This window comes from Temnothorax longispinosus, chromosome 4 (genome assembly GCF_030848805.1).
Source record: "Temnothorax longispinosus isolate EJ_2023e chromosome 4, Tlon_JGU_v1, whole genome shotgun sequence".
In the NCBI taxonomy this organism is placed as follows: domain Eukaryota; kingdom Metazoa; phylum Arthropoda; class Insecta; order Hymenoptera; family Formicidae; genus Temnothorax; species Temnothorax longispinosus.
The window spans coordinates 6,791,135-6,814,009 of record NC_092361.1 but is presented as its reverse complement, the minus strand read 5'-3'; the positions used below and the strand labels follow the sequence as shown (position 1 = coordinate 6,814,009).

The 22,875-nt window shown below is 34.8% G+C and overlaps 5 protein-coding genes across 9 annotated transcripts; 3 read left to right on the top strand and 2 right to left on the bottom strand.

Annotated features, from left to right (window-relative positions):
• The first annotated feature begins 1,852 nt into the window (after positions 1 to 1,852).
• Msra (methionine sulphoxide reductase A) lies at positions 1,853 to 5,992 on the top strand. Of its 2 annotated transcripts, XM_071775874.1 has the most exons (5): positions 1,853 to 2,441; positions 3,985 to 4,143; positions 4,233 to 4,353; positions 4,534 to 4,670; positions 5,229 to 5,992. In XM_071775874.1, the coding sequence occupies exons 2-5, from the start codon at positions 3,986 to 3,988 to the stop codon at positions 5,461 to 5,463; spliced, it is 651 nt and encodes a 216-aa protein (XP_071631975.1). In that variant the 5' UTR covers positions 1,853 to 2,441; position 3,985; the 3' UTR covers positions 5,464 to 5,992. The 2 variants fall into 2 exon arrangements, with proteins under 2 accessions (XP_071631975.1, XP_071631974.1); XM_071775873.1 differs by lacking the exon at positions 1,853 to 2,441 and having other exon boundaries at positions 3,695 to 4,143.
• Positions 5,993 to 7,337: 1,345 nt separating this feature from the next.
• Positions 7,338 to 8,580, top strand: LOC139811591 (cytochrome c oxidase subunit 5B, mitochondrial). Its single transcript, XM_071775878.1, has 3 exons — positions 7,338 to 7,539; positions 7,743 to 7,813; positions 8,200 to 8,580. The coding sequence occupies exons 1-3, from the start codon at positions 7,455 to 7,457 to the stop codon at positions 8,404 to 8,406; spliced, it is 363 nt and encodes a 120-aa protein (XP_071631979.1). The 5' UTR covers positions 7,338 to 7,454; the 3' UTR covers positions 8,407 to 8,580.
• On the bottom strand, positions 8,538 to 10,863 carry Uri (unconventional prefoldin RPB5 interactor). Of its 2 annotated transcripts, XM_071775869.1 has the most exons (7): positions 10,589 to 10,863; positions 10,239 to 10,488; positions 10,015 to 10,164; positions 9,796 to 9,943; positions 9,034 to 9,733; positions 8,880 to 8,957; positions 8,538 to 8,728 (listed from the first exon to the last, which is right to left on the bottom strand). In XM_071775869.1, exons 1-7 carry the CDS (start codon positions 10,676 to 10,678, stop codon positions 8,603 to 8,605), a joined length of 1,542 nt encoding a protein of 513 aa, XP_071631970.1. In that variant the 5' UTR covers positions 10,679 to 10,863; the 3' UTR covers positions 8,538 to 8,602. The 2 variants fall into 2 exon arrangements, with proteins under 2 accessions (XP_071631970.1, XP_071631971.1); XM_071775870.1 differs by lacking the exon at positions 8,538 to 8,728 and having other exon boundaries at positions 8,786 to 8,957; positions 10,589 to 10,862.
• Positions 10,864 to 16,113: 5,250 nt separating this feature from the next.
• LOC139811882 (uncharacterized) lies at positions 16,114 to 19,305 on the top strand. Of its 3 annotated transcripts, none has more exons than XM_071776329.1 (4): positions 16,114 to 17,125; positions 17,241 to 17,304; positions 17,382 to 17,536; positions 17,669 to 19,305. In XM_071776329.1, exon 4 carries the CDS (start codon positions 17,699 to 17,701, stop codon positions 18,962 to 18,964), a length of 1,266 nt encoding a protein of 421 aa, XP_071632430.1. In that variant the 5' UTR covers positions 16,114 to 17,125; positions 17,241 to 17,304; positions 17,382 to 17,536; positions 17,669 to 17,698; the 3' UTR covers positions 18,965 to 19,305. The 3 variants fall into 3 exon arrangements, with proteins under 3 accessions (XP_071632430.1, XP_071632431.1, XP_071632432.1); XM_071776330.1 differs by having other exon boundaries at positions 17,666 to 19,305; XM_071776331.1 differs by having other exon boundaries at positions 17,382 to 18,685; positions 18,809 to 19,305.
• A 559-nt stretch (positions 19,306 to 19,864) lies between these two features.
• On the bottom strand, positions 19,865 to 22,874 carry LOC139811878 (beta-catenin-like protein 1). Its single transcript, XM_071776319.1, has 9 exons — positions 22,717 to 22,874; positions 22,124 to 22,503; positions 21,710 to 22,041; positions 21,398 to 21,621; positions 21,136 to 21,318; positions 20,928 to 21,075; positions 20,670 to 20,836; positions 20,398 to 20,581; positions 19,865 to 20,311 (listed from the first exon to the last, which is right to left on the bottom strand). The coding sequence occupies exons 1-9, from the start codon at positions 22,744 to 22,746 to the stop codon at positions 20,223 to 20,225; spliced, it is 1,737 nt and encodes a 578-aa protein (XP_071632420.1). The 5' UTR covers positions 22,747 to 22,874; the 3' UTR covers positions 19,865 to 20,222.
• Position 22,875: the final 1 nt, after the last annotated feature.

Here is a 22,875-nt window from a genome sequence, read left to right as displayed (position 1 = left end):
ACGTAAATTTGACTGAAATCTTTCTATTTAGCAGCTTATATTTATATCAGAGATATGAACATGAGTTGAAAATTTATATGATACTATTACCTTACAGCATGTAATCGTTCTTTGAAGCGCGGATTTCACCTATTTCAGTCACGATGTTTCTGTGGATCATTTTTAACGCGCTTATCAGTACAGCTTCCACTTGTGTTTGTGTCGAGATACATAACGGGTCAGGAACTGAATAGTGACTGATAATAGCCATATAATGACAGTCATGGTGATATGTACATCTACGAGATGTGGCTTAGCGGCTACAGGAGGAAGATTACATCAGTCGACTTCCAATTGAGAACTGATTTAATCAACTGTGCATCGCGCGCGCTCCGTCTCTTCTGATGCAACCACCGCGCTTTATTGAGCCTCATTAGAGCCACAATAAATTGACAATAAATAAGAACGTGATGTTAAATACACGAGTGTTACTCGATACTATTTGTATCTTTCATACCTTAAAATTTATTTCTCGGTATTTCGCAGTTGTAGTAAATTTACCTCTCTCAAGAGCAGACCGCTCGGTGGAAGACGAGTCTAATCTAAAAGTATTTCGAGATAATTTTGTTATCTTTTGATATCGCCCAATCATTTTCATTACGATGCAAGTTTTTTAATTGAAGATGCGTTTTATCAAAATTTCCTATATTACTGTTTATATTTAACATATAAATACTAAATGTTTTGTTTCTCTAAATCTTCGCTATTTGATATCGAATAATCTTACGTATCCAAATTTATCCTCGATGATATATTTTCAAATAATCGCACTCAATTAAATATACGGTGTATATCAAGGCGTCATGCATTCGTACTTCATACATCATCAGAAATATTTAACGTCAAGCCAAATATTTTAAATAAGATATTGTTCATTCAGTTCTACTTTTTTTCTTAATACTCAGCAGATTAAATTTGATAATAAAGCAAATCGCGCGCATTCAGTTTTACTTTATTCTTAATACTCAGCAGATTAAATTTGATATTAAAGCAAATCGCGCGTGATACATATTCAGACTTTTAAATTATCTAAAAATATATGTTTGTTATATATTGAGTTAATTTGTTTTATTATGTTACTTTTATTAATCACTTTTATCTTGTTGCTATTATTTTGTACAATTTTATAATTTTATCTTGTTAAATAATAACGTGCGAAAGATCAAAAGAGAACACGGAATATTTCTTAGGACTAAGTACAAGTACACCTGTGAGAAATTACAATCTAACGTCCTCGATCTCGAAGATATCCAATAGCTACGGGGTCATTGGCGTCAATGGGTAATCGGTCCGCCTGAAACATGACATGTTACATCATCAGACAAGTCTATACAAGGCTAAAAGTTTTTTTTTCAAGGAAGGACGTACTTCCGTAGTCATAGATCCATTAAAGGAATTTCACTATTTTATCACAATAAAATTTTGATTCCATAAATAAGATGTTAGTTATTAGAGAATAAATTTCGCTGATGAAAAAAAATTATGGAGCTTACAATGATAATAAATTAAACTAAAGTTTTGTCAGAATATTATAATGAAGTTCGAATGTTTTACTTATTATTTCTACATATCCTCAAGTAATATTAGATATTCATGCAACACGCTGCTTATCTTCTTTTACATAAAAACTTATCTGTAACACGAAGATATTTTGTATTACTAATAGACATTCCGAGATATCGGCTATATTCCAATATTCGCTGTCAACTCTGAAAATCTATATTTTTCTATACGTCGCGTAAACTATAGATTTTCAGTACTGACAGTTGCTGATAGTAAATATCAGAATACAGGTACCGTCTTCTTTTTAAAGTTATATTTTACAACTATGAAATATACTTCTTAACGTACTAATAAAATTAAATAAATCGAACTCCAGAATGATAAACAATATCATACTTGAAAAAGTTATTAAATTTTCGATATTCTTTATACATATGTATATGTAACGTAACATGTTGTAATACATATATTTTTTTTATATCGGCCCATGGTTATGGACATTATGGTAATTAACTTGGTCATGGTCATTCCGAGGTTAACAAGCTTTTGATGTTATTTAAAAATATTTCCTTTTTTTCATTTTTTTGTTCCGACATACAATAAGAGGAGCACGAGTTTATTCAGGTCTATTGAGACGAGCGAATCGCACGGTATTAACGTCTATGAAGTGGGAGAATGAGAAGGAGACGATATGTGGTGGGGAGAGACACATGCTCGACGCCCATAAAAACCGATTGCCGTCCGTAGGATGCCACACTCCACAGTCAGTTCTACTCAGTTCCACGAGGAATTGGCTATTCCTCTGAGAAAGAAGCATCTCGTCGTGTATCAGAACTATCAGGCAACAGTCCGATAGATCATCGCTCGAGTAAACCGTCCACGTGCGTTCGCCATTTAAGGTAAAAAGGACGAACTTCTAAGAACAACATTCTGCTTTATTCCTGAATATTCTCGATTTGTGTGAAATTTTGTGGTAAAAAATTCCGAGTCATTTAAAAAAATTTTAGAGAATCTTGTGATTTTGAAATAATTCTCTGGTGCTGGACTCCGTCAATTAAGCTCCATTAAAAATTCAAAATTAAATAAGTCCGTTATTATTAGAGGCAATATCTCGATCTTATACTTTGATCGTCCTAGGTGTGATCTCGATCGTTTTATCAACTGGACAGAATCTCGGGAGAATATCTAAAATCAAAAGAAGATCCTTAAGTATACGCTCGTAGATTAAACAACTTATAATAATACCTGTTACTATATGTTACTTGGCATGTGTCTACAATGAGATGAGAGCTTAAATGAAAAATAGCATCGGATTCTACGTATATTCCATATCGCGTCGCGTAAAAGAGTCACGTGCGGTCTCGCTTCGCTCGTACTTGGCGCGAGACACTGCCGTGTCTCTTGATTCTAAATTCTAAATTTATTTTCTAAATTCACATCGGTTTAGGACCACTATATTTCCAACGTCTATTAACTTCTAACCGACCGTTAACTATATCGAAATAGCCAACTCTTATTGCTATTCTGCAAAGTTTACGGTCAGTTAGAAGTTACTGGAACGTTGGAAAATAGTGGCCCTTTAATTTCTTGCTTGAGCGTCACGTATAACGCGAGAAAATTTGACAAAATAATTTAGTTAATTACAAGGTCTTCCTAATACTATTTTACAATCAAAAGAATCAAGAATTTTTAAAGCGAATTTTATGCTTGACGACTGATTAGAATTAGAATTAATGTCAAGGACTGGGTTCAAACGCTCACCTTAAAAATAAATATTTAAAGCGGTATTATCAAAGAAAAATTCGTCATGGCTAAGTGTATCAAACATTCAGGTCACGAGTTCCGGAGTGTTTACGACGATCCATGTTGGCGAGACGCTGGTCAATCTCGTCATTCGCTCTCGATACTCCAGACTCCGGGCGAATCAATCAATTAATTGGTCGATCGGAATTGGCCTTCGCTGACCTTCCTCTTCGCACGTGCACCCCACACGATGACGCGCCATCTCCCTGACACTCTCGGGCAAGCGTAGACGTTCAGCACGTGCGCGTCCCCCTCCTTCGCGCTCGCCACAGTCGCCACTTGCCCCCACTCGCCCCGCACGTCCACCGTCGTCCACCACCTCTCGCCCGATCTCGTCTCCGTCCCACAATCAGGCCGATACCGCTCGTCCGCGATACCGGTTTAACGCATGCCACCGTGGAACTCGTGGAAGTATCACAGAACGCGGCGGCGAGTCCATGAAAGTCCATGAAAGTGGGCGGCGTGTCGAGCGGAAACCGAATCGTCGAGGATGTCGCGATCATGCCGCGTGATTACCGTTATGCTACCGTGCTTGGTTCGGGCCATTCTCGCAGACAATTGCTCCATTTCGTCGTACCAGTGCGGCGCGTACTTCACATGTCCGATTGTCAAACGTAACAATGTTTGCCCGTTCAACAGAATGCCGGGCCAACTGGAGGAGACCAAGGGCAAGCGTGCCACCTTCGGCATGGGCTGCTTCTGGGCGGGGGATTCTCTCTTCGGAGCGCTGCCTGGCGTTATCAGAACCTGCGTCGGCTACGCCGGTGGCACCAAGGAATCTCCAGCTTACAAAAACATGTAAATGTTTCCCGTCTTGCCATCACCCAGCAATCGCATACCTCGCTTTGTGAGATTATTCCTGACGCGTTCTTTACTCCTGTTTGTAGAGGGGACCATACGGAGGTCGTCAGTATCGAATATGATCCAGAACTAGTGTCTTACACCCATCTGTTGAGCTTGTTTTGGAGCAATCACGAGTATAGTCTAACGAGGAAGATTAAGAGACAGGTATGTTGTTGATGCATGTTAATTCTGTCTGACCATATATCATTTTCAGTAAAAAATATAGAGTGACTTGAGAGTTATCGAAGGTATGATCTGTACAGGATGTACCTAATAACTAATTAACACGATTCACATGATTCATTTGTGTGCCAACTGAGTGTTAAATGTTAATTTAATTTGCAGTACATGTCACTGATCTTATATCATGACGAAGAGCAAAGGTTGCTAGCTGAAAAATCTCGTGAACAGGAGCAACGAAAGCGCGGGGAAGTCTTCGTCACAGAAATTAAGAAGTTTGCAAAGTTTCATCCAGCCGAAGAGTAAGTCACATTTTCATTTTATTTGCGTTCATTTTTGTGTGACTCTTATTCAGCAGAATTTAATTCTTTGTACTTATTACTCGAAACACTCTAATATAACATTTGTATCAGCTGACAAAAAAACTCAAAATATAAATGTACATAATTATTACGTAACATGATATGATTGTAATGCCAAATTATATAACAGACAGTTTACTAAATCGAAAATAATTCTAATTTCATGATTTTAAATATTTCTAATGTAACGGCACTTTTAAAATATTTTTATCACATTTGCACTATACAAGTAGACACTGATAAATTCAATTGTACGTACATGTTTGTTGAACACCTTGACGAATAGTAATAAATTAATATTAATCACGATAGAAAAGTTAAAAGAATAGTAAAATATTAAGAGTGTTGAGGTATATGTGTAAATCAAGTCCACTTCTTAGCTTTCTGAGCTCAAGTTAAATAAAGCCTTATCTTATCTAGTAAAATATTAAGATAATGTTGATAATGTAAGATAATGCACGTCCAATTTAATTAAATAAATTAAATGTATCTGTCCAGTTACCACCAGAAGTATCGACTGCAGAATCATCCGTGGCTGATCGAAACATCGGGCCTTACCACGGAGATCTTGTGCACCTCTCCGCTGGCAGCGAAATTGAACGGCTACATCGCAGGTGCAGGCACCATAGATCAATTTGAGAGAGAGTTACCGAACTTAGGACTGACTGAAAAATCGGCGCAATACATAACGAAGTACATTAGCGAGAATCAGGGCAGTGGTTTGTACTGCTAACAGTATAATGCTAATAGTACAATGTGAAAAATGGAAAGGAGATTTTTTTTTTAATAGACGTAGGCTGGACATATATTCGATTTCTTCGCCAAGAGGTCAAGAACCGCCCGCACAGCCTGATACATAACACTGCGTATACCGGAGTATCACAAATGCCTTAAATATTCTATGCGGATATTTTTTATATCAAATTGTTTGTAATATTTAATACCGCGGTTGTATTTATGCGTCCGCATCGTAATGTATAAAAAATCCCGCAACTCACGCGCGCTCGACTGTAATTTTAATAGTGTGCAAATTTTAATAATACCGAGACTTGGAATTTGGAATCAACTTTTCCTAGCAAAAACGTTCAACTATTGATCGTTTCTGTACCATTTTATAACATCAATTCGTTCTTAAAAAAAAAAAACTAAATCGATAAGAATTGTACTCTTATAATTAATATTTTTACTACAAAGGATGTAAGAGATGTTGATTTTTATTACATGTATTTTATTAGTCAAAAATATATGGATTTATAATGTAATATGACTTGTCGAAAGTATTCACTGCATCCACATGTATGCGAGAAGCTATCTTAATTTGAAATATAGGTAGACTGGAATATATTTTTGTCATCTACGTGTGACAAACAAGCTCTATTTCAGACTCTTTTTTAGTTACTCGAAATTGAGGAGCTATTCGTCGTGGTGGGTAGCGACTGTGTTTATAGGTTATAAATTTGGTAATTATAAATTTTTAGGGCCAAAGCATATATGACAGTCGTAGTCGTGGACGTAAGTAACGCACAAGCTTTGGCGTATCTTGATTTGTCAGGTCGAGGACTACGACTGTCGTATATCGCTACGCCATGTTATGTGCTTTGGCCCATACACGACTTGAAGGGTTCGGTTCGGGGCCGCTAGGGACGCGCAACAGTCGCTACCCATAACGATTAGTTGCGCGAGGCAACCCTAGATGGCGCTCGGCCGCCACCTACAGTTACTGAACTGGCGGCTTTGGCGCTTTTGCCGCTGCACGGCGCGGCGTTGCGATCGACGTAAGATTCTCTTGACTAAATTCCGATTAAGTTAATCGACTGAAATCGAATGATTAACCTTATCGAGCCGTATTTGTGGTATTTTACCAATGTAGAAATATGAATTTCTTGTTATTGGACACCTGGGAACCTGCTGGTTGAATCAAACTGAGAGGACGACCCCGATTAAGCTGCAATTTAGTTAATCGGAATTTAGTCAAGGTAATCTTCACTCTGAAGTTTACCGTTCAAACTCCAATTCAGTTACGGAGTCGGGGTCGTTTTCACCCTGAAGTTTGTCATTTGAGTTCGCGCACTTATTTCAATTCATTCGTGGACTTATCCGACTTTATCGAATTATATTAGGCTTGTTATTTTTTTTACATGTTTCTCATCTTTTCACTTTTTTCATCTATTATATATATACTTTTCACTTCAAGTGCTGAAATTTTGAGGGACAAATTTTTCGCGCGAATTTCAATTTTTATAACATGAAAGAGAAATTAAGTAAAAAAATTTCTACGATAAAGTCATATTGATATTGATAATTGATATATAAAAATAAAGACATTTTATACGAAATGAAATTTTATATATATACAAATATATTCTTATTAAAAAAATTCTTTTTTAAATACCTTCCATCTCCATCAAATATGTTTCTACATACAAATCATTTTAGAATTGGACCTCCTCTGTTTGAGAAGACTTGAGAATATGTTTGATTAATTCAACCAATTACAGAAGATGAGCCAATCCATAAAGAGTCGAAAATACCTAGAAACTCTCACTTGTCAGCTGTCAGCCGCGTTCTTCGTTCTTGCATATACTGTAGCGCCTCGCACCGCGCACGTCGCTCGTTCGGCGGGACGGCAATCTGCGCATCGTTCGATCCGTGAATAAAGGGAGAACGACTTAACCCAGTCGGGCCGAGACGGCTAGTAGTGCGATATCTTCTGCTTTCTGAAAAATGGCATGGTTATGCGCTCGTACCGTGCTCCAAACATGTCGACGGCGGATTTCCTATGGCCTCGCGTGCGCCCAAAAGAAAGAATGTAAATATCGTTCCCAAGACGATTCGCCGCCGAATCGTCCCGCACATATTTTTCGCATTTTCGCGTTTATCCGCATTACGTAATGTTTTTCGTTCGCCCATCGATTTTGACTCTCTCGGTCCACGCACGGCGGACGTATTGCGCACGATAGAGAGAAGATAAAATTCTGGTCTATTCACGTGTTCTTTCTTTTTCTTTGACAGTCGCCGAACCGCTCGATCATGCCACAGGCTTGGAGAAGAGGGAGATGCTCGCCCGTTTAGCCGGTAACGATGTAAGTTGTGACGTTTTTAGATCGGCTAACACGCCTATGTGGACATATTCTCATGTCTTTGACGTGTACCAATGATATATTTATTATTTGTGATATAATATAGTTACATAAGTGATATAATAATTATTATGCTATTTTCTGAATGAAATGTTGTATGTGATACTCTCGAAAAAATTAAGCTCCTGATAAGGCTTCGAGTATCAAAGATAAGAAATCAACATTATAATGAGAACGTAGTTCTCTTGTGATAATGTTTTTATAGACTTGTGTATATATTTTATTACCTTAGTATTTCTCAATTTTGCTGCGACGAATGTTAATAATCAAACGAAGACTTGTAATACGTGTTAACTTTTTTTACAAACATGGTAATGTTTTTTTTTTAGGATCCATACAATATGACCATAAAGCGGCGAGCAATCAGCACAAAGGAAGATCCCAATATAGTCTATAGCGCGTTCGAAAGTCGCATAATGGGATGCATCTGCGACGAGGATTCATTACACGTGAACTGGATGTGGCTGCATCAAGGTCCTCCACGCCGTTGCGAATGTGGCCACTGGTTCAAGCTGGTCGAGAAAGCACCTATATAATATTCTTAAGGATGTGTGAGATAGTGGATTGTTTTCAACATAGAATTAATGTTACATTAGACAGTAATTATGTCTATTTTCATTTATTACCGTGTCCTGCCTCCATCCTATCGAAAAGTTAAATGGATCACTTATTGTATGGAAATCGCAAAAATAAATTTATTGTAAATACTATGTATATTATCCTACATTTTTCTTAATTATTATTGAAGTTTATGAGCTCGCGCATTACTCCAAGATATACTCCGCGATATACTCGAAGCATCGACTTGTCGCGTAGGATAGACCGCAATTTTTGTAGATTCGATAATAAAAGAAACTTCTGAAATGAAGTGGATTATAAGTATAATCTTGGAAAATTTATATTTATTCGGGTATGTATTGCGAAAATAAATTTTAATTTCAATATGTATTCAACATATATTTACAAGTCACTTCTTTCTTCCGGCTCGTTCAAGTTTGAACCTACTTACAATTCTTTTTTCATCTTTCTTTACCGAAACGTCATTTACTGGCGATATTTTACTTTCTTGAACTTTCTCTTGGATTACCTGCAAAATATGTCTGTTAGTGTACGTACAATTATCTATGTAAAAACAACATTATTAAATTATTATTTTTACTCACAGAACTATATGCAGAATTAACGTATTCGTCTTCATCTTCTGTATCTGTACTACTATACTCGTTTAAAGGAGCAACTCGATCGTAAATCATATCATTTGGAGATCTTTTCAAAATAGACTTAGGAGTACTAAACATTTTATAAATATCTATCGGGCTTTGTATCTCCGTATCATTTGATTCAATCAAATCTGGAATATGGGATGAATGTGAAAATTCGATCCTAACGGTGTCACCTTCATCTTCAGAGATTTCATATGTATCTTCTTGCTTTAGAACAGAACAAGCTTCCTGAGGTATTGATATTTCTTCTTCTGCATTGCCTTCGTCTTCTATAACACATGGTTCAGCGAACGATATCCTCCTTCTTTCCTTTGTACTTGTGTCTTTAGACACTTCCTCAGTTCCTTTTTCAGGCGAACAACTCTCCGTTAATATGTCTTGAATAAAATTTGCAGTGGGATGAGATTCCTCATTCTTCGTAGTACTTGTGTCAAAAATTTTATCTTGAGCCGCATCAGAAGTGATATTCGATGTACTACTTGTAATTCTGCCCGCTTGGATATTTTTCAGCTTCTCTAATTCCTCCTGAATTATTTCTGTTGTAATTTGATCGGAATCAGATGTATCCTCTTCTGATTCATCATAAGCTTCGCCGTCTTTCAAATCATCGCCATAAAATTCTTTTCGTTCAGCTTCCAATCTGCAATGATAGAACGGTAAATCATCGAACGTGAGTTTTTAATTGCACAACTGAATTGTAACCTGTAAATTTCCTCTTCTAATTCCTCTTCTATCTCTAATTCGTCAAGTCTCTTGAAAATATCTTTCTCGGTACGAATGTCAGTCTTTTCCTTTGCTTTCAACTTTGCTAATTTCTGATGATACTCCTTCTCACGCTCTCTATGTTGTACTGCAAAAAAAGACATTTTAATTTTCGTGTCCAGCGTAATATAAGTACAAAAATGTAAATTTTTTATATACCTCTCCACTCATCAAGCTTATTCTCAGTCCAATGTTCCACGATATCTTTTCCATCCTCTTTTCCAAAAACATCATGTCCCAATGGAAGATATTGTCTCATTTCGTACAAGTTCCTCTCAGTTTCTAAACTCTTCAGCATTTCATCCGCCCCTGAACATAATAACATGTAACAAGTTGTAGAATCTAATATAAAACATTTTCAAAGATTTACATGATATTTATACATGCTATTCTCCTGTTGCACAATGCGATCGCTTGTGATGCGCTGTATTTGGCAAAGTAGCCATCTCCCAAAAATGCCAAGACTTCGTTAGTATGAGTTAATTTTCCTTTCATAAATGCCCGCTTGCCGATGGGCACCATACAATTCTCAGAGACAGATAACGGATATACTTCAAGTCCCTCTATTACCTTTTTGTGCCTATTCTTGTAATCGGTTAGTGTCTTGGTGTGTTTTTCATTTTGCTCAAGTTTCTGTAACGTAGCGCATTCGATTTTTAGAATGTAACAAATATAAACAAGGAATCACTACCTAAGATCTAATTGAGAAGTATAGCTCCACTTATAGTTGTACCTGTGCAAACACATTGTTAAGCAATATCTGCTGGTAACTTTTTATTAATTCAGGTCCGATTGTTGCATCGTTAGTTACACTGCTATCCATTTTTATAAAGTACAAGACAGATGTATATACATGTATTTAAACAACTTTTCTCCTGTTCACTCGTGAGCTCGTCACCGCCGTCACCGGCTTCGTATTTTCATATCTCAACCTCAACCAGAGAGAAACCTAACCTGAGAGCGGCCATCCCGCTTGATCCCGCTTCGGAGGACGGGGATGGACGGGGACACCTGTCCTAACTCCTAATCTGCCCTCTGAGAAAGTGGTCATCAACTCGCCCAATTCGGTCAACTACGTCGTTACGCTCGGTATCGGTAATGATACATGGGTTCGTATCCGTGCTATGGTTCGTGTCCGAACTACTCACAAGGGGACCTTCAGGCTAACGGATTTTTGTTTTTTTTTGTACTTACTGTACTTGAGGGTCATCACCCGGACATCAATTTCCCAAAGTATTAAGGCGCGCTTTTCAGAAAAACTCGAGAAAATCGACTTTGAAGAATTCCGAGCGCGTTATATGTACATTAGAATTTTAATTTTAATGTAAAATTTATCAAATCATATTTAATCATGGTTTTCAATAAAAAACTTACATCTTCTTATTTTGAATTGCCACTCGCTTGAAACATCGTACTTTATATTCAAGTAATTTTGAAATCGAATATTTATAATAAATTAAAATTTTGGTACAAAAATGAAAACGTCAGGTAGGAAATAAAATACTTTTATATTTTTGAAAATTACGAGAAAATACAGCGCAAAAATGATATTAATAAAAATATTGTTTAATTTTTAATTATTAATTATTAATTTTTAATTATTAAACAATATTTTTATTAATATTATTTTTGCGCTGTATTTTCTCGTAATTTTCAAAAATATAAAAGTATTTTATTTCCTACTTGACGTTTTTCATTTTTGTATCAAAATTTTAATTTATCATAAGTATAAAATATATTGTATACAGTCGTTTTACTGTAAAACGACTGTATACAATATGTTTTATACTATATATTTCATATCATATAATTCACTTTTAAAAATTAAACAATATTTTAACAATATTTTATAATTTACATAATAGTTTGTTATAAATGCCCAATATATTTAAATTAACCATCCGAAAATGTATTATTAAAAAATAAAACGTGTGTGGATGTGTGGGTACGTGTGGGTGACAAGTGATCTCAAAGTGCTTGGTGCATTTCTGCATTTATACTTCTTTAATCGCATTCATATTTATAAAAAGTGATTAAAAGAACTAGTAGAAAATCTAACAGAGAAATCAATACTTAAAAAATGGTATAATAATGTATACTCGTCAAAAACGCTTACTTTCTCTTCTCAAATCTATAAATATTTCCTTATTCATCTTCGATTTCATCAACTGAAGTTTCACGCAAATCTTCATCAGATTCTGAGCTTGAATAAGACCTGCAAGTTATACAAGAAGTGATTAAAAAAGTAAAAAATATAATAGAGGAATTAATATTTAAAATAATATAGAATCGTGTATTACTCGTCAATAACGCTTGTTCTCTTTTTCCTCAAATCTGATATTTTCGCTTCTGTCCATGATTTCATTAATAAAGCCTGTATACCAGATTCTGAGCTTGAATGGGACTTGCAAATTATACAAAGAGTTATTACAGAAGTATAAAATTAATTGCAATAATGGTTAGTATATCAAATGTTACACGTCATTAACCCTTGAAGTGCATACGTTTTTTCGGTACCTTCTAAGTGCGTACGTGGATCTGTCACGTTCAACGTTATTTTTTCCTACATTAAACCATTTCAAAACATCTAAAAAAATTCATAAAACATTTGTCTACATTGTAGTTGACGATTTTATAATCATTTTGATAAACATCGTTTATTTAATATCTTTTAACAGGTTTGCAAGTTTTGCAGTTACGAGCAGATATCACTTTGGCTCGAACACCGTAAACTCACGTATGCACCTTAAGGGTTAAGCATATTATTCAATTATTATTATTAGGCCAAAACATTTATTTTTAGAATTCAAATTCTTTCAATGCGGTGAGTATTATCAATACTTAAATTTAGTATTTTTAGTATAATATTATTTACATTTATAATATATAAGTTTATATTTATGATATATTTGCGCCTTGTACACGTAAAAATAAGTTTCTATAACTTATTGTTGAAAGATGAGATATACTGTACAATGCAAATCACTTAACGGTTTTTTCTTATTTTATCGTAAAATATAAAAATAAGTATTTACTTTAGGACACTATAATAATATGATAAATTTACAAAGTATGTACAGATTATTTAATAATTAAATGGCGCGTGGGTAGGTAGAACGGAATAAACTAAATAAAAATGTTCTCTAGCAGTTTTGTTCTTTTCACAATCATTAATGAAAAATTATTTAATAAAGATCTATGAATGCGCATGCATCGCCGCAATTCAGTGGCGAATGTAAATGCGTTGCGAGGAAGAGTTAGTTTAGCTTTACATGCCGATTCCAAATTTTATATGCGCGGCAAGACATTGGTAGAAGAGCGCTTTTAATAACCGTCAATGAAGGATAGATTGTCTCACTCGCAGATCTCTATTAATTCATTTTTAAATTAATTATTGTATTATAAAAATCGCAAAATGGTATAAAACTTTTCTACTCAGTTTAATCCATTCTATTCTCCCTGTCCACGAACTGTGTTACACTTAATATCAGACGCTTATTTTAATTTTTTAAATAATAATTAAGATATAGATATGTATATTGTATATATATATATAATTATATAAATATAAGTGAAATTATAATATAAAGAATTGTATATAGTTTCTCGGATATCTATGGATTTGATAGCGAATAGTAAATCACAGAAAAAAAGTTTGATCACAAATAAATGTTTTGTGGGCACATTAGACGCCAAAATTGTTCGCATAAAGTAATTTACGTTGATATATTATAGTGTTTGAGTTTATTTAATTTGTACGATTTTATTACGGTTTATAATTTAAGCATAGTGTATAATTACTCGTCACTTCTCTCTATTTCTTCTCCCTGTTGCTCAAGTAGCGGTATGCTTGTTCGTATTGTACTTTCGCTTTGTGGCTCATTCAAATAATTGCTGTTTCTCATTGAACTTGAAGAAGTCGGTGCAGATCTGTATATATACGACAACTTTAATTAATGATGTAGAAAAAGATAAAGTGAATATCTATATATATAAGCATATGTGCCTTTTTATATATTTGTCAAAATATATAGAAAATTGATTTTGTATTGTTTCGAGGAATTACACAATAATCTAAAACCACACACGGAGAATTGCTGTTTTAGTAAATATTGCATATAATTATTATATATGTGTTGTGATAAACCAGATATTTACATTTTTATTGATTTATTATTTCATTACTGTACCAACTTTTTATTCATCAATATTTTATATGTTCTTAAATGAATACTTACTCACAAGCTCGCAAGTGTTGTTGTACTGTGTGTTTACTATTGTGATGTTTTATAGTTCTATTACACGTTTTGCACGTCGCAACATTGCCTTTTACATCGAACTTGTTCCATATTTTTGAACTTCTTATCACATTTCTATAAATAAAATTACATTTATCAGGTGATCAATTTTCAATTAAATGTCTTATTAAAACGTACACGCCTCATTTAAAAATTAATGTTTTGCAATAATTGTATGTCGCTGTTTGTGTCTGTAATTTTCTAATACGCGGCGTTGTCGGGTTTTGAATGTTTGTCTTGATCTGTTATGTTATATATGTCCATAAGTAGTATTTTAACTCTTGTTTTAGACCGATTAGAGAAAACTTTTTTACAATGACTACACACATCGCGCAATTGGTAATCAAGTCATACTTATGCTTTATTACAAATCTGTACTATAACATAGACAATATTTAGTATTGCAAAACATTAAAATCTGTGTAACATTATTAAAATCTTATTAAATACATATTTATCAGCATGCGTTTTTTTATTTATTTGTCCAAACATGCAGAAAATTTATTTTGTATTGTTTCGAAAAATCATTTAATAATCCAAAACCACACATAGACAATTGCAGTTTCAGTCAATATTGCATATAATTATTATATATGTGCCGTGATAAACCAGATATTTATACATTTTCATTTATTTATTATTTTATTACTGTACCAACTTTTCATTCATCAATATTTTATACGTTCTTAAATGAATACTTACTCACAAGCTCGCAATAAGTGTTGTTTTAATATGTGTATAGTATTGTAATGTTTTATAGTTCTATTACACGTTTTGCACGTCGCAACATTGCCTTTTACATCGAACTTGTTCCATATTTTTGATCTTTTTATCACATTTCTATAAATAAAATTACATTTATCGGGTGATAAATTTTCAATTAAATGTCTTATCAAAACATGCACGCCTTTTATTTAAAAATTATTAATGTTTTGTAATAATTGTATGTCGCTGTTTGTCTCTGTAATTTTCTAATACGTTGTCGGGTTTTGAATGTTTGTCTTGATCTGTTATGTTATATATGTCCATAAGTAGTATTTTAACTCTTGTTTTGGACCGATTAGAGAAAACTTTTTTACAATGACTACACACATCGCGCAATTGGTAATCAAGTCATACTTATGCTTTATTACAAATCTGTACTATAACATAGACAATATTTAGTATTACAAAACACTAAAATCTGTGTAACATTATTAAAATCTTATTAAATACATATTTATCAGCATGCGTTCTTTTATTTATTTGTCCAAACATGCAGAAAATTTATTTTGTATTGTTTCGAAAAATCATTTAATAATCCAAAACCACACATGGACAATTGCAGTTTCAGTCAATATTGCATATAAGTATTATATATATGTGCCGTGATAAACCAGATATTTATACATTTTCATTTATTTATTATTTTATTACTGTACCAACTTTTCATTCATCAATATTTTATATGTTCTTAAATAAATACTTACTCACAAGCTCGCAATAAGTGTAGTTTTAATGTGTGTTTACTATTGTGATGTTTTATAGTTTTATTACACGTTTTGCACGTCGCAACATTGCCTTTTACATCGAACTTGTTCCATACGTCTGCGTTTTTTCTAACTCTTTGTCTTGTATTCATAGATTTACATTTATCAGGGTGAAAACGTTTTAAGTGGTTTATTAGCAAGTGCACGCCCTTTTTAAAATTTATTGTTTTATTATTGCAATGATTATTGCATGTTCCTTCGTATTTTGATACTATGTAATTTTCTAATAAGATGCCACGTTTTGGATGTGTGTCTAGTTCGGTTATGTTATGTTTATCGCATAAATGATCTTTTAACTTTTGCTCTCGATCAGGATGGGAAAAAACTTCTTCACAACTTACACTTACATTACACTTTACTGAATCAGAATTTTCTTCTGATGTACAATATTTCGCCAACCATTTTCGAAGTTTTCCCATTTTAACCGTTCTATATCGCAAAGCGTTTAAACACTAAATGAGATTACTTGATGTTATCGTTTGAAGAAGAGCTTACAGAATTGGTCATAGAAGGTCGAGAAGAGAAACATGATTCCCCTTTCCACACAAAACAAAATTCAATAAATACCTTTCGAAGACCTTTTCAAAGCGTTTCAAAATGTAAATCTCACAACACGGCAATTTAAGTGTTATTTTTACAGGTATGAAGAATTTGATGACTTAATTGTTTGCGATAAAATGTCCGCTTTACGCGGACAATTCGTAAAGCCACGGAAACATTTGTTCATAAAAAAAATACTTTTATAGGTAATATATTTAAATAAAATGGGAAAAATACTTTTACAATATTTTTAAATGAAAGAGATTAAAATGATAATTAAACAAATGTGTCATATTACACGACGTTCGTGACGTTCGTGTATACATTCTTGCAGAATTTTTAAGTACAATTTAATGTATGACGAGAAATTATTACAATTCTAGTGCATGTCAATGAATATGGAATACCGCGGGCGTAATTATATAAGTAATTTTATTCCTTTTATCGCTGCCCACTTGATTTTTGGCAGTTTTCTCTCAACTCAAAATCATATTAGCTATTTTTTCATCGCAAATACCAAATACCTGTTGTCGTTGCGTTCATCGGTACCGCCAACGCAGGCTTTAATACCTAAAATAACACAATTGCATTCTGTTATACGGTAAAAGAATAATTAAATTGATGTGTCTTATTTGGGATCTTGAATGTAGTCATATGTTGGATTAGTTACGAGTGTCGTTGAAATTGTCGCGTTATAATTATCGGTGTAGTTTAATTATCGTTATAATTATCGGTTTTCGGGGCTTTCGGGCAATCGCGTGATCGCGGGCCGCGGCGCGATTCACGGATGCTTGCGACAGTTGACGATCAAAACAATGACAGAGGTCGAGTGGCTGTAGCACATGTGGTACGATAACAGTTTCCCGCCTATTCCCGCTGTTCTTTACGCGAGCAGGGAGAAGAGTAAGTATCGTTTCGCGGAGGGTGTATTCCAACGAAAGATTATTAACGTTATCAATAATTTCATACATATGGAGCAAGATTAACAAAATTCAATAACTGATTCTGTATAAAATAGGTTTCGACAAAAGCCCGTTTATCACAGATTAGGAACGTAGGTCAGGTTACAGCATTTATTACAGGTAAGAGCATATTTATAGATTTTACGATTCGAAAAGCACTCGAGATTTTATCTAACGACTACGTTTATTTGTTACAGGCTTCAGCCTCACGCAGATAGCAGAGCTATAAAGCTGGTAACGGCCTAGAAAAACTTGCATGGGTGTTTGAGTACTATCGCATCACGAAGCAAGCGGTCGTGCCGATGTACGCGGAGTGCACACGAATCCTCTATTTGATAAACCAGCAAAAACAGTATCCTTTTCTATTCATCGCATTGGAATGATAATTATTCTACCAATTTTGTCATATTTCGCTTAACGCTCATATCTTACGGGTGAAATCACAACATTCCAAACACTATATTTGTCCTTTACACTGAAGGAGACTTTAATATAACGGGACTGTGTAGAAGTCATGGAATCGGAAGCAAGAAATCAAATTAATAACGACTATACCAACTTTTTCTACGCGACGATGTGTCACGTTTGCAAACGGTTTGGCGACGGCATCTCTTTGAAGCGGTGCAGTAACTGTAAGATGATCTCCTATTGCGGTAAGGAACATCAGAAGCAGCACTGGAAGCAGCACAAACCTTTCTGCAAAGCCATACAGGACATGCCGCGAGACTACAGGATGGATTATCGCGGTGAAACTACGTTGGAATGGGCCGAAAAGAAGATGTCCTTTGCGGAGCTAGTGTCGTACAGGCTGGGACGTCGCCTGCATGCGGATGAGGAGGAGATGATCTATTTTCCAAAAGAGTGCCTAGTTTGCCACGAATGGAAGTCGTTGGACAGTTGTCAGAAGTGCGCTGCCAGCTTTTGTCGAATTCACAAAAACAGCCTTGACCACTGGGACATCTGCGCTCCCCTGCAACTATGTCTTGGCATAGATTTAATTGAGATAGGAGAGATTCCGGAGAACGAACTTCCGGATGTTGTCTTTCAAAATATTTTCTGTACGAGTACATTTCAGAGCATGAGAGACTTTATAAAGGATAATTGGAATATTCAGACTGACTCGGAGGTGTTGTACACTGTCGAGGCAGACAAACTCTCGCTACATTTGACATATTCCTTAACGTTGTTTCATGCTATGCGATTATTAAACTATGTCCCAAAAAGCAACGATTTAGTCGTTCATGTTATAGGTGCAAATGTCATCGAAAAAGCCTTGTTATGGACGTGGGAAGTTTTTCTGGTGTTAATGGAGACCCTGACATCAGTAGAGATATCAGTAAAGATTGTAATTATAGGGCCGGGCTTAAAAGATAAATTCGATCCGTCACGCACTGATGACTTTCTTGGGAATAACATTTTTTCTGAGTACCACGATGTGTCATACGAGAAATATGTGCGCAGTCCGTCATTCATAAAACCGAACGTGATTGTAGGATTTAGTGTGAGTATTGATGAGGAAGATGAGGATCTTGATAATAAGGAAATATCGGCGCCATCCATACATGCGATAGCGAAACAAAATTGTCCGTTCGTCTTAGGGTTTACTTTGCTGCAATGTTTTCAGAATGGGATAAACAAAATTAACACAATTCTAGGTAAGGAGGTAGATTATCTCTATAGCGGAAAGAACCCATTCGCTTGTTGCAGACCGATTAGAGGCCTTGGGTGCGTGAATTATATTAATCAGTATGTAGTTATCTACCAAAGTCTTTGTTCGTAAATGATATGCGTAATTTAAGTTACCGATACAAACTGAAGGCTGTGTTTCGTGCCGAAAAAAAAGGTTGCGTGTACAAAATGAAAGAAATAAACTGCAAAAGACTGAAATCCGACACTCCGGAATGTCTACTTATATTTATAATCCAAGAAGTCATTATTTACTTGTTGAATCAATTATCTTATATCAGTCGAGCATAAATGGATTATAAATATAACAGGAGTGGATGCGGTAACGTGAAATATTATTACAATGGCTTTTAGTTTTGTTTGTAATGAAGACAAACCTTTTTGATAATTTTTATAATAAAATTTATATCTTTGTAATAAATTATGTATCAAGCATTTATGATGGTAATTATTTCTGTTTCGATATTTTCTGATATCACATGTGTGAAAGGCCGACAGCTTCTTGTGACCGTCTATGATCGCGATAATGGCAGAGATTGAGTGTGTGGTCCTGGCTTCTTACCCTTCTTTACGTGAGTATCGTTTCGAGAAGCATGGATTTTTTAACGAGATTATTAATATTACTAATAACAGCTAACACAGCATACACTTGTGCTGAGATTAACAAAATTTAAAATTTTTTCTCTAAAGAATGCATTCTGACGACCTGCTACTGTCTAAAATTCTAATAATTTTCTTATTTTCCAAAAATTTTCTCAAAAATCGATCAAGTATTAGAAGAACATACTTGACCAGGCCTAGACAGCACACGTAAAAGACATCTTAAAGAGGTCTTCACGTAGTCTTAAACATGCGTGCTGGCTGGGATAAATTGCACTTTTAAAAGTTTCAAGAATTTTTTAATATTTCTAAGAGCCGTGATTTTCTATAATTTTGAAATTCTGAAAGTATGAATTTATAAAAAATAGAATATAATTAGGAACGAGATGAAATATTTTAATTTAGAAATCGGCACTTTATTATTTCTTTCTTTCATTTACATTATGAGAATGAGTATTATTATATACATAATTCAGAATTTAAGTGTTAATTATTACGATCAATCTCATTGCAATGATTACAGGTAATAGCACTGTACATAATTTCGTGATGCAATATAATTAACAATACTGAAAATTGCACTCAGAGTGTATTAGCCTGTTTCAACCTGACGACAATAGTTATTTAGCACATTTTTTTATATACTCATACTTCTATAATGGTATGTTTATTATATTGTACATTACATAATAATATAAAGTTATTGAGTCTTATGTTATAACAATATATTTTAATAATACAGAAAATACATATCAAAATTTGTCAATTAATTGTAAGATATGTTGTTGCTCTGCTTCTTTCCATTCCGTATCACCGGCATCTCCTAAATTACCGGCGTATTCTGGTTTTGAAACAAAAAACATGTGAATGAATACATTGTTAATACGATTAAATATGTAGATAGGTTTTATACTATTCACAATTTACCTCTCATGATGTGGCGAATTGTTTTAAGGGATGCTCTTCTCTGCGCCAAGATTCTTGTCACTCGTTGCTTGACTGCAGGCGGACAACCAGTGCAAGCTTCTAAAAGTACATAATCTACTAACTGTAATATAAATAACCCGCCGTCCAATCTTCTCAAGTACGATTCTTCTTCGTCTTCATCGTCCTTATGATAAAAATAAAAAGAGAGTGTACATTTTTATATGTCTTCATTTTTAGATGTCTCTGTTAAATGTTTTTCATTGTGCACGTACCTTCCCATTCTTTTCCACTTCTTCTACCTTTTCAAGATACTTGAAATGTAATTCCATTAATCTGTCCACTTTCTCATAATCATTCTCCGTAAACTTACTAAGTAATCTTTGACGCTGTTGTCCTTTACAGTTCTTTAACATGCTTGCTATGATTGAAATCACGTGTTCTGCAAGATTAATTATTTATTATTTCGCTATAAACAGTTAAATAAGTTGGAATTTTGCTTACTAATATTAATAGATATATCAAGGCCATACCTTCATGCTCTTCTGCAGTAAGCATTCTTTTTCTATTTTTTGTTGGAGTTTTCATAAACAGAGGAAATATAGTTCGCAATCCAAGAATATCTACAAATTTGCTGCAATTATCTTTTCCGTCCGGCCCATTCATAGCGTGATCTAAAACCTATAATTTAACTATAGTAATTTATAAAAATCCAACAAAGTCAGTTGCGAATAAACCCACTTTGAGAGATCCATTCCGTGACATCTTTTTTTCTCGTAACATTAAGTTCATAAGTTGGAGGCCTTCGCCACGCAGAAATCTATCTCGATTTACAGTAGCCATTAAGCTTGAGCACAAAACGTTAAACAAATTTTCCATCATCTCTTGTTCCTCTGCAGTCTGCGGATCGTGTCTCTTATAATACTGTAAATAATCGGTTTTAAGATAATTCAAGAGCTTGGTAATGTTACATGCAAGGGCTTAGAAACATACAAATACATACAGCTAATTGTTGTAGTAAAACATCAATTCCATCCAAGTCACCTAAAAGGAGTCTATTTTCTGGCGTATGCTGCAAAAGTATAGACAGGAGTTCACTGGCGTAAAGTTTGTTCGCGTCAAAAGGCGTTTTGGTTTTAACTCGACGTAACAACCATTGCATCAGACCCTGCTTTCCCGCATCCGCGCATAGGTCTGGTCTAAATTCCAGTAGGTTCTCAAAAATGGCTGGAAATCAAAACCGTCGTTGAGTTAATCTAGTAGAAACATTATTTTGCAGAAAGATAAACGATATGCACGTTTATTAAGTAATTACCAAGTGTGTTAAAAACACCGTCGCTCTCCTCTTTCACTGTTTCATCAAGCCTCTCGAGATTTTGTACTAGGAGAGCGCAAACTTGTTGCTCCAACAAAGCATCGATAAGTGTATCCGCGCCTTCTTGACTTTCGTGTAATATATCTACGTCAGTCAATTCCTGCAGAAGATCTACCACGCCAACTGCTATATCAGTATTTTCATGAGACAACAATTCTAGCAATGAAGGTACGGCGCCTAACTCTACCATTAACTGATACAAATCTGGATTGGTTGCCACAATATGAAGCTCTTGCAGAGTTTCGTGCAGTTCTACTTCGGATTCCATAAACCTGCAAAAGGCCAAAAAGAAACCGAAAACAATTATACTTGAGATTTGTCAATCCGACATTTAGCTTCTACGTATTCACATACTTCTCCGGTTGATCTGGGAATTTGACTCTCATCTCCTGATTCCTCAGAGCTCTCTTCTCGAATAGAAGGATCATACGTTTGAGCGTCGCTTCATCCAACGCTTCGACTTCAGGCGCCTCGGTTTCCACATACTTCAATATATCTTGCTTTTCCTTCTCCGTTAGTTGCGGTTCGACCACGTCGTTAGCTGGTGAGGGCAAAGCAGCTCTGACAGGTGTAGCAGGTTCATCGTTCCTGGACGGTACGATGTCGAGCTCCTTAGGCTGTCGTTGACGTGCATGATACGGGGTCTTTATCACCTTCTTTGGCTTTTTCACACTCTCCCATTCATCGTCGTCGTCTTCCTCTCCCGCTGTCGGTCGTTTCGGTGTGTTTGGGGGCTGTACACATTACCATCGTTTAATTATCATTATCGCCGTTATTTGTAACGAACGGAAGAGCAAATCGTGAAATTTTCAATTTCACGATGAAAATTCCCGATAAATCAAAAGTCATGACATATAAGTGAGAGGTTAAATGAAACAAAATATATATTACTATTTCGAGATAAATATAAATTATACAAGCCGCTGCAGAATAATTCCAATACGCACCTTATAAGATAAAAGTTCTCCGATATCCATTTGCCAAAAATAGATCACGCACTTTTAAAAATTATGTTTAAAAGATGTAAAAAATTTGAATCAAGTAATAACACAACGCCACTTGTGCACGTATATCTGGATTTTTTGCACTCATACACACCTGTACTG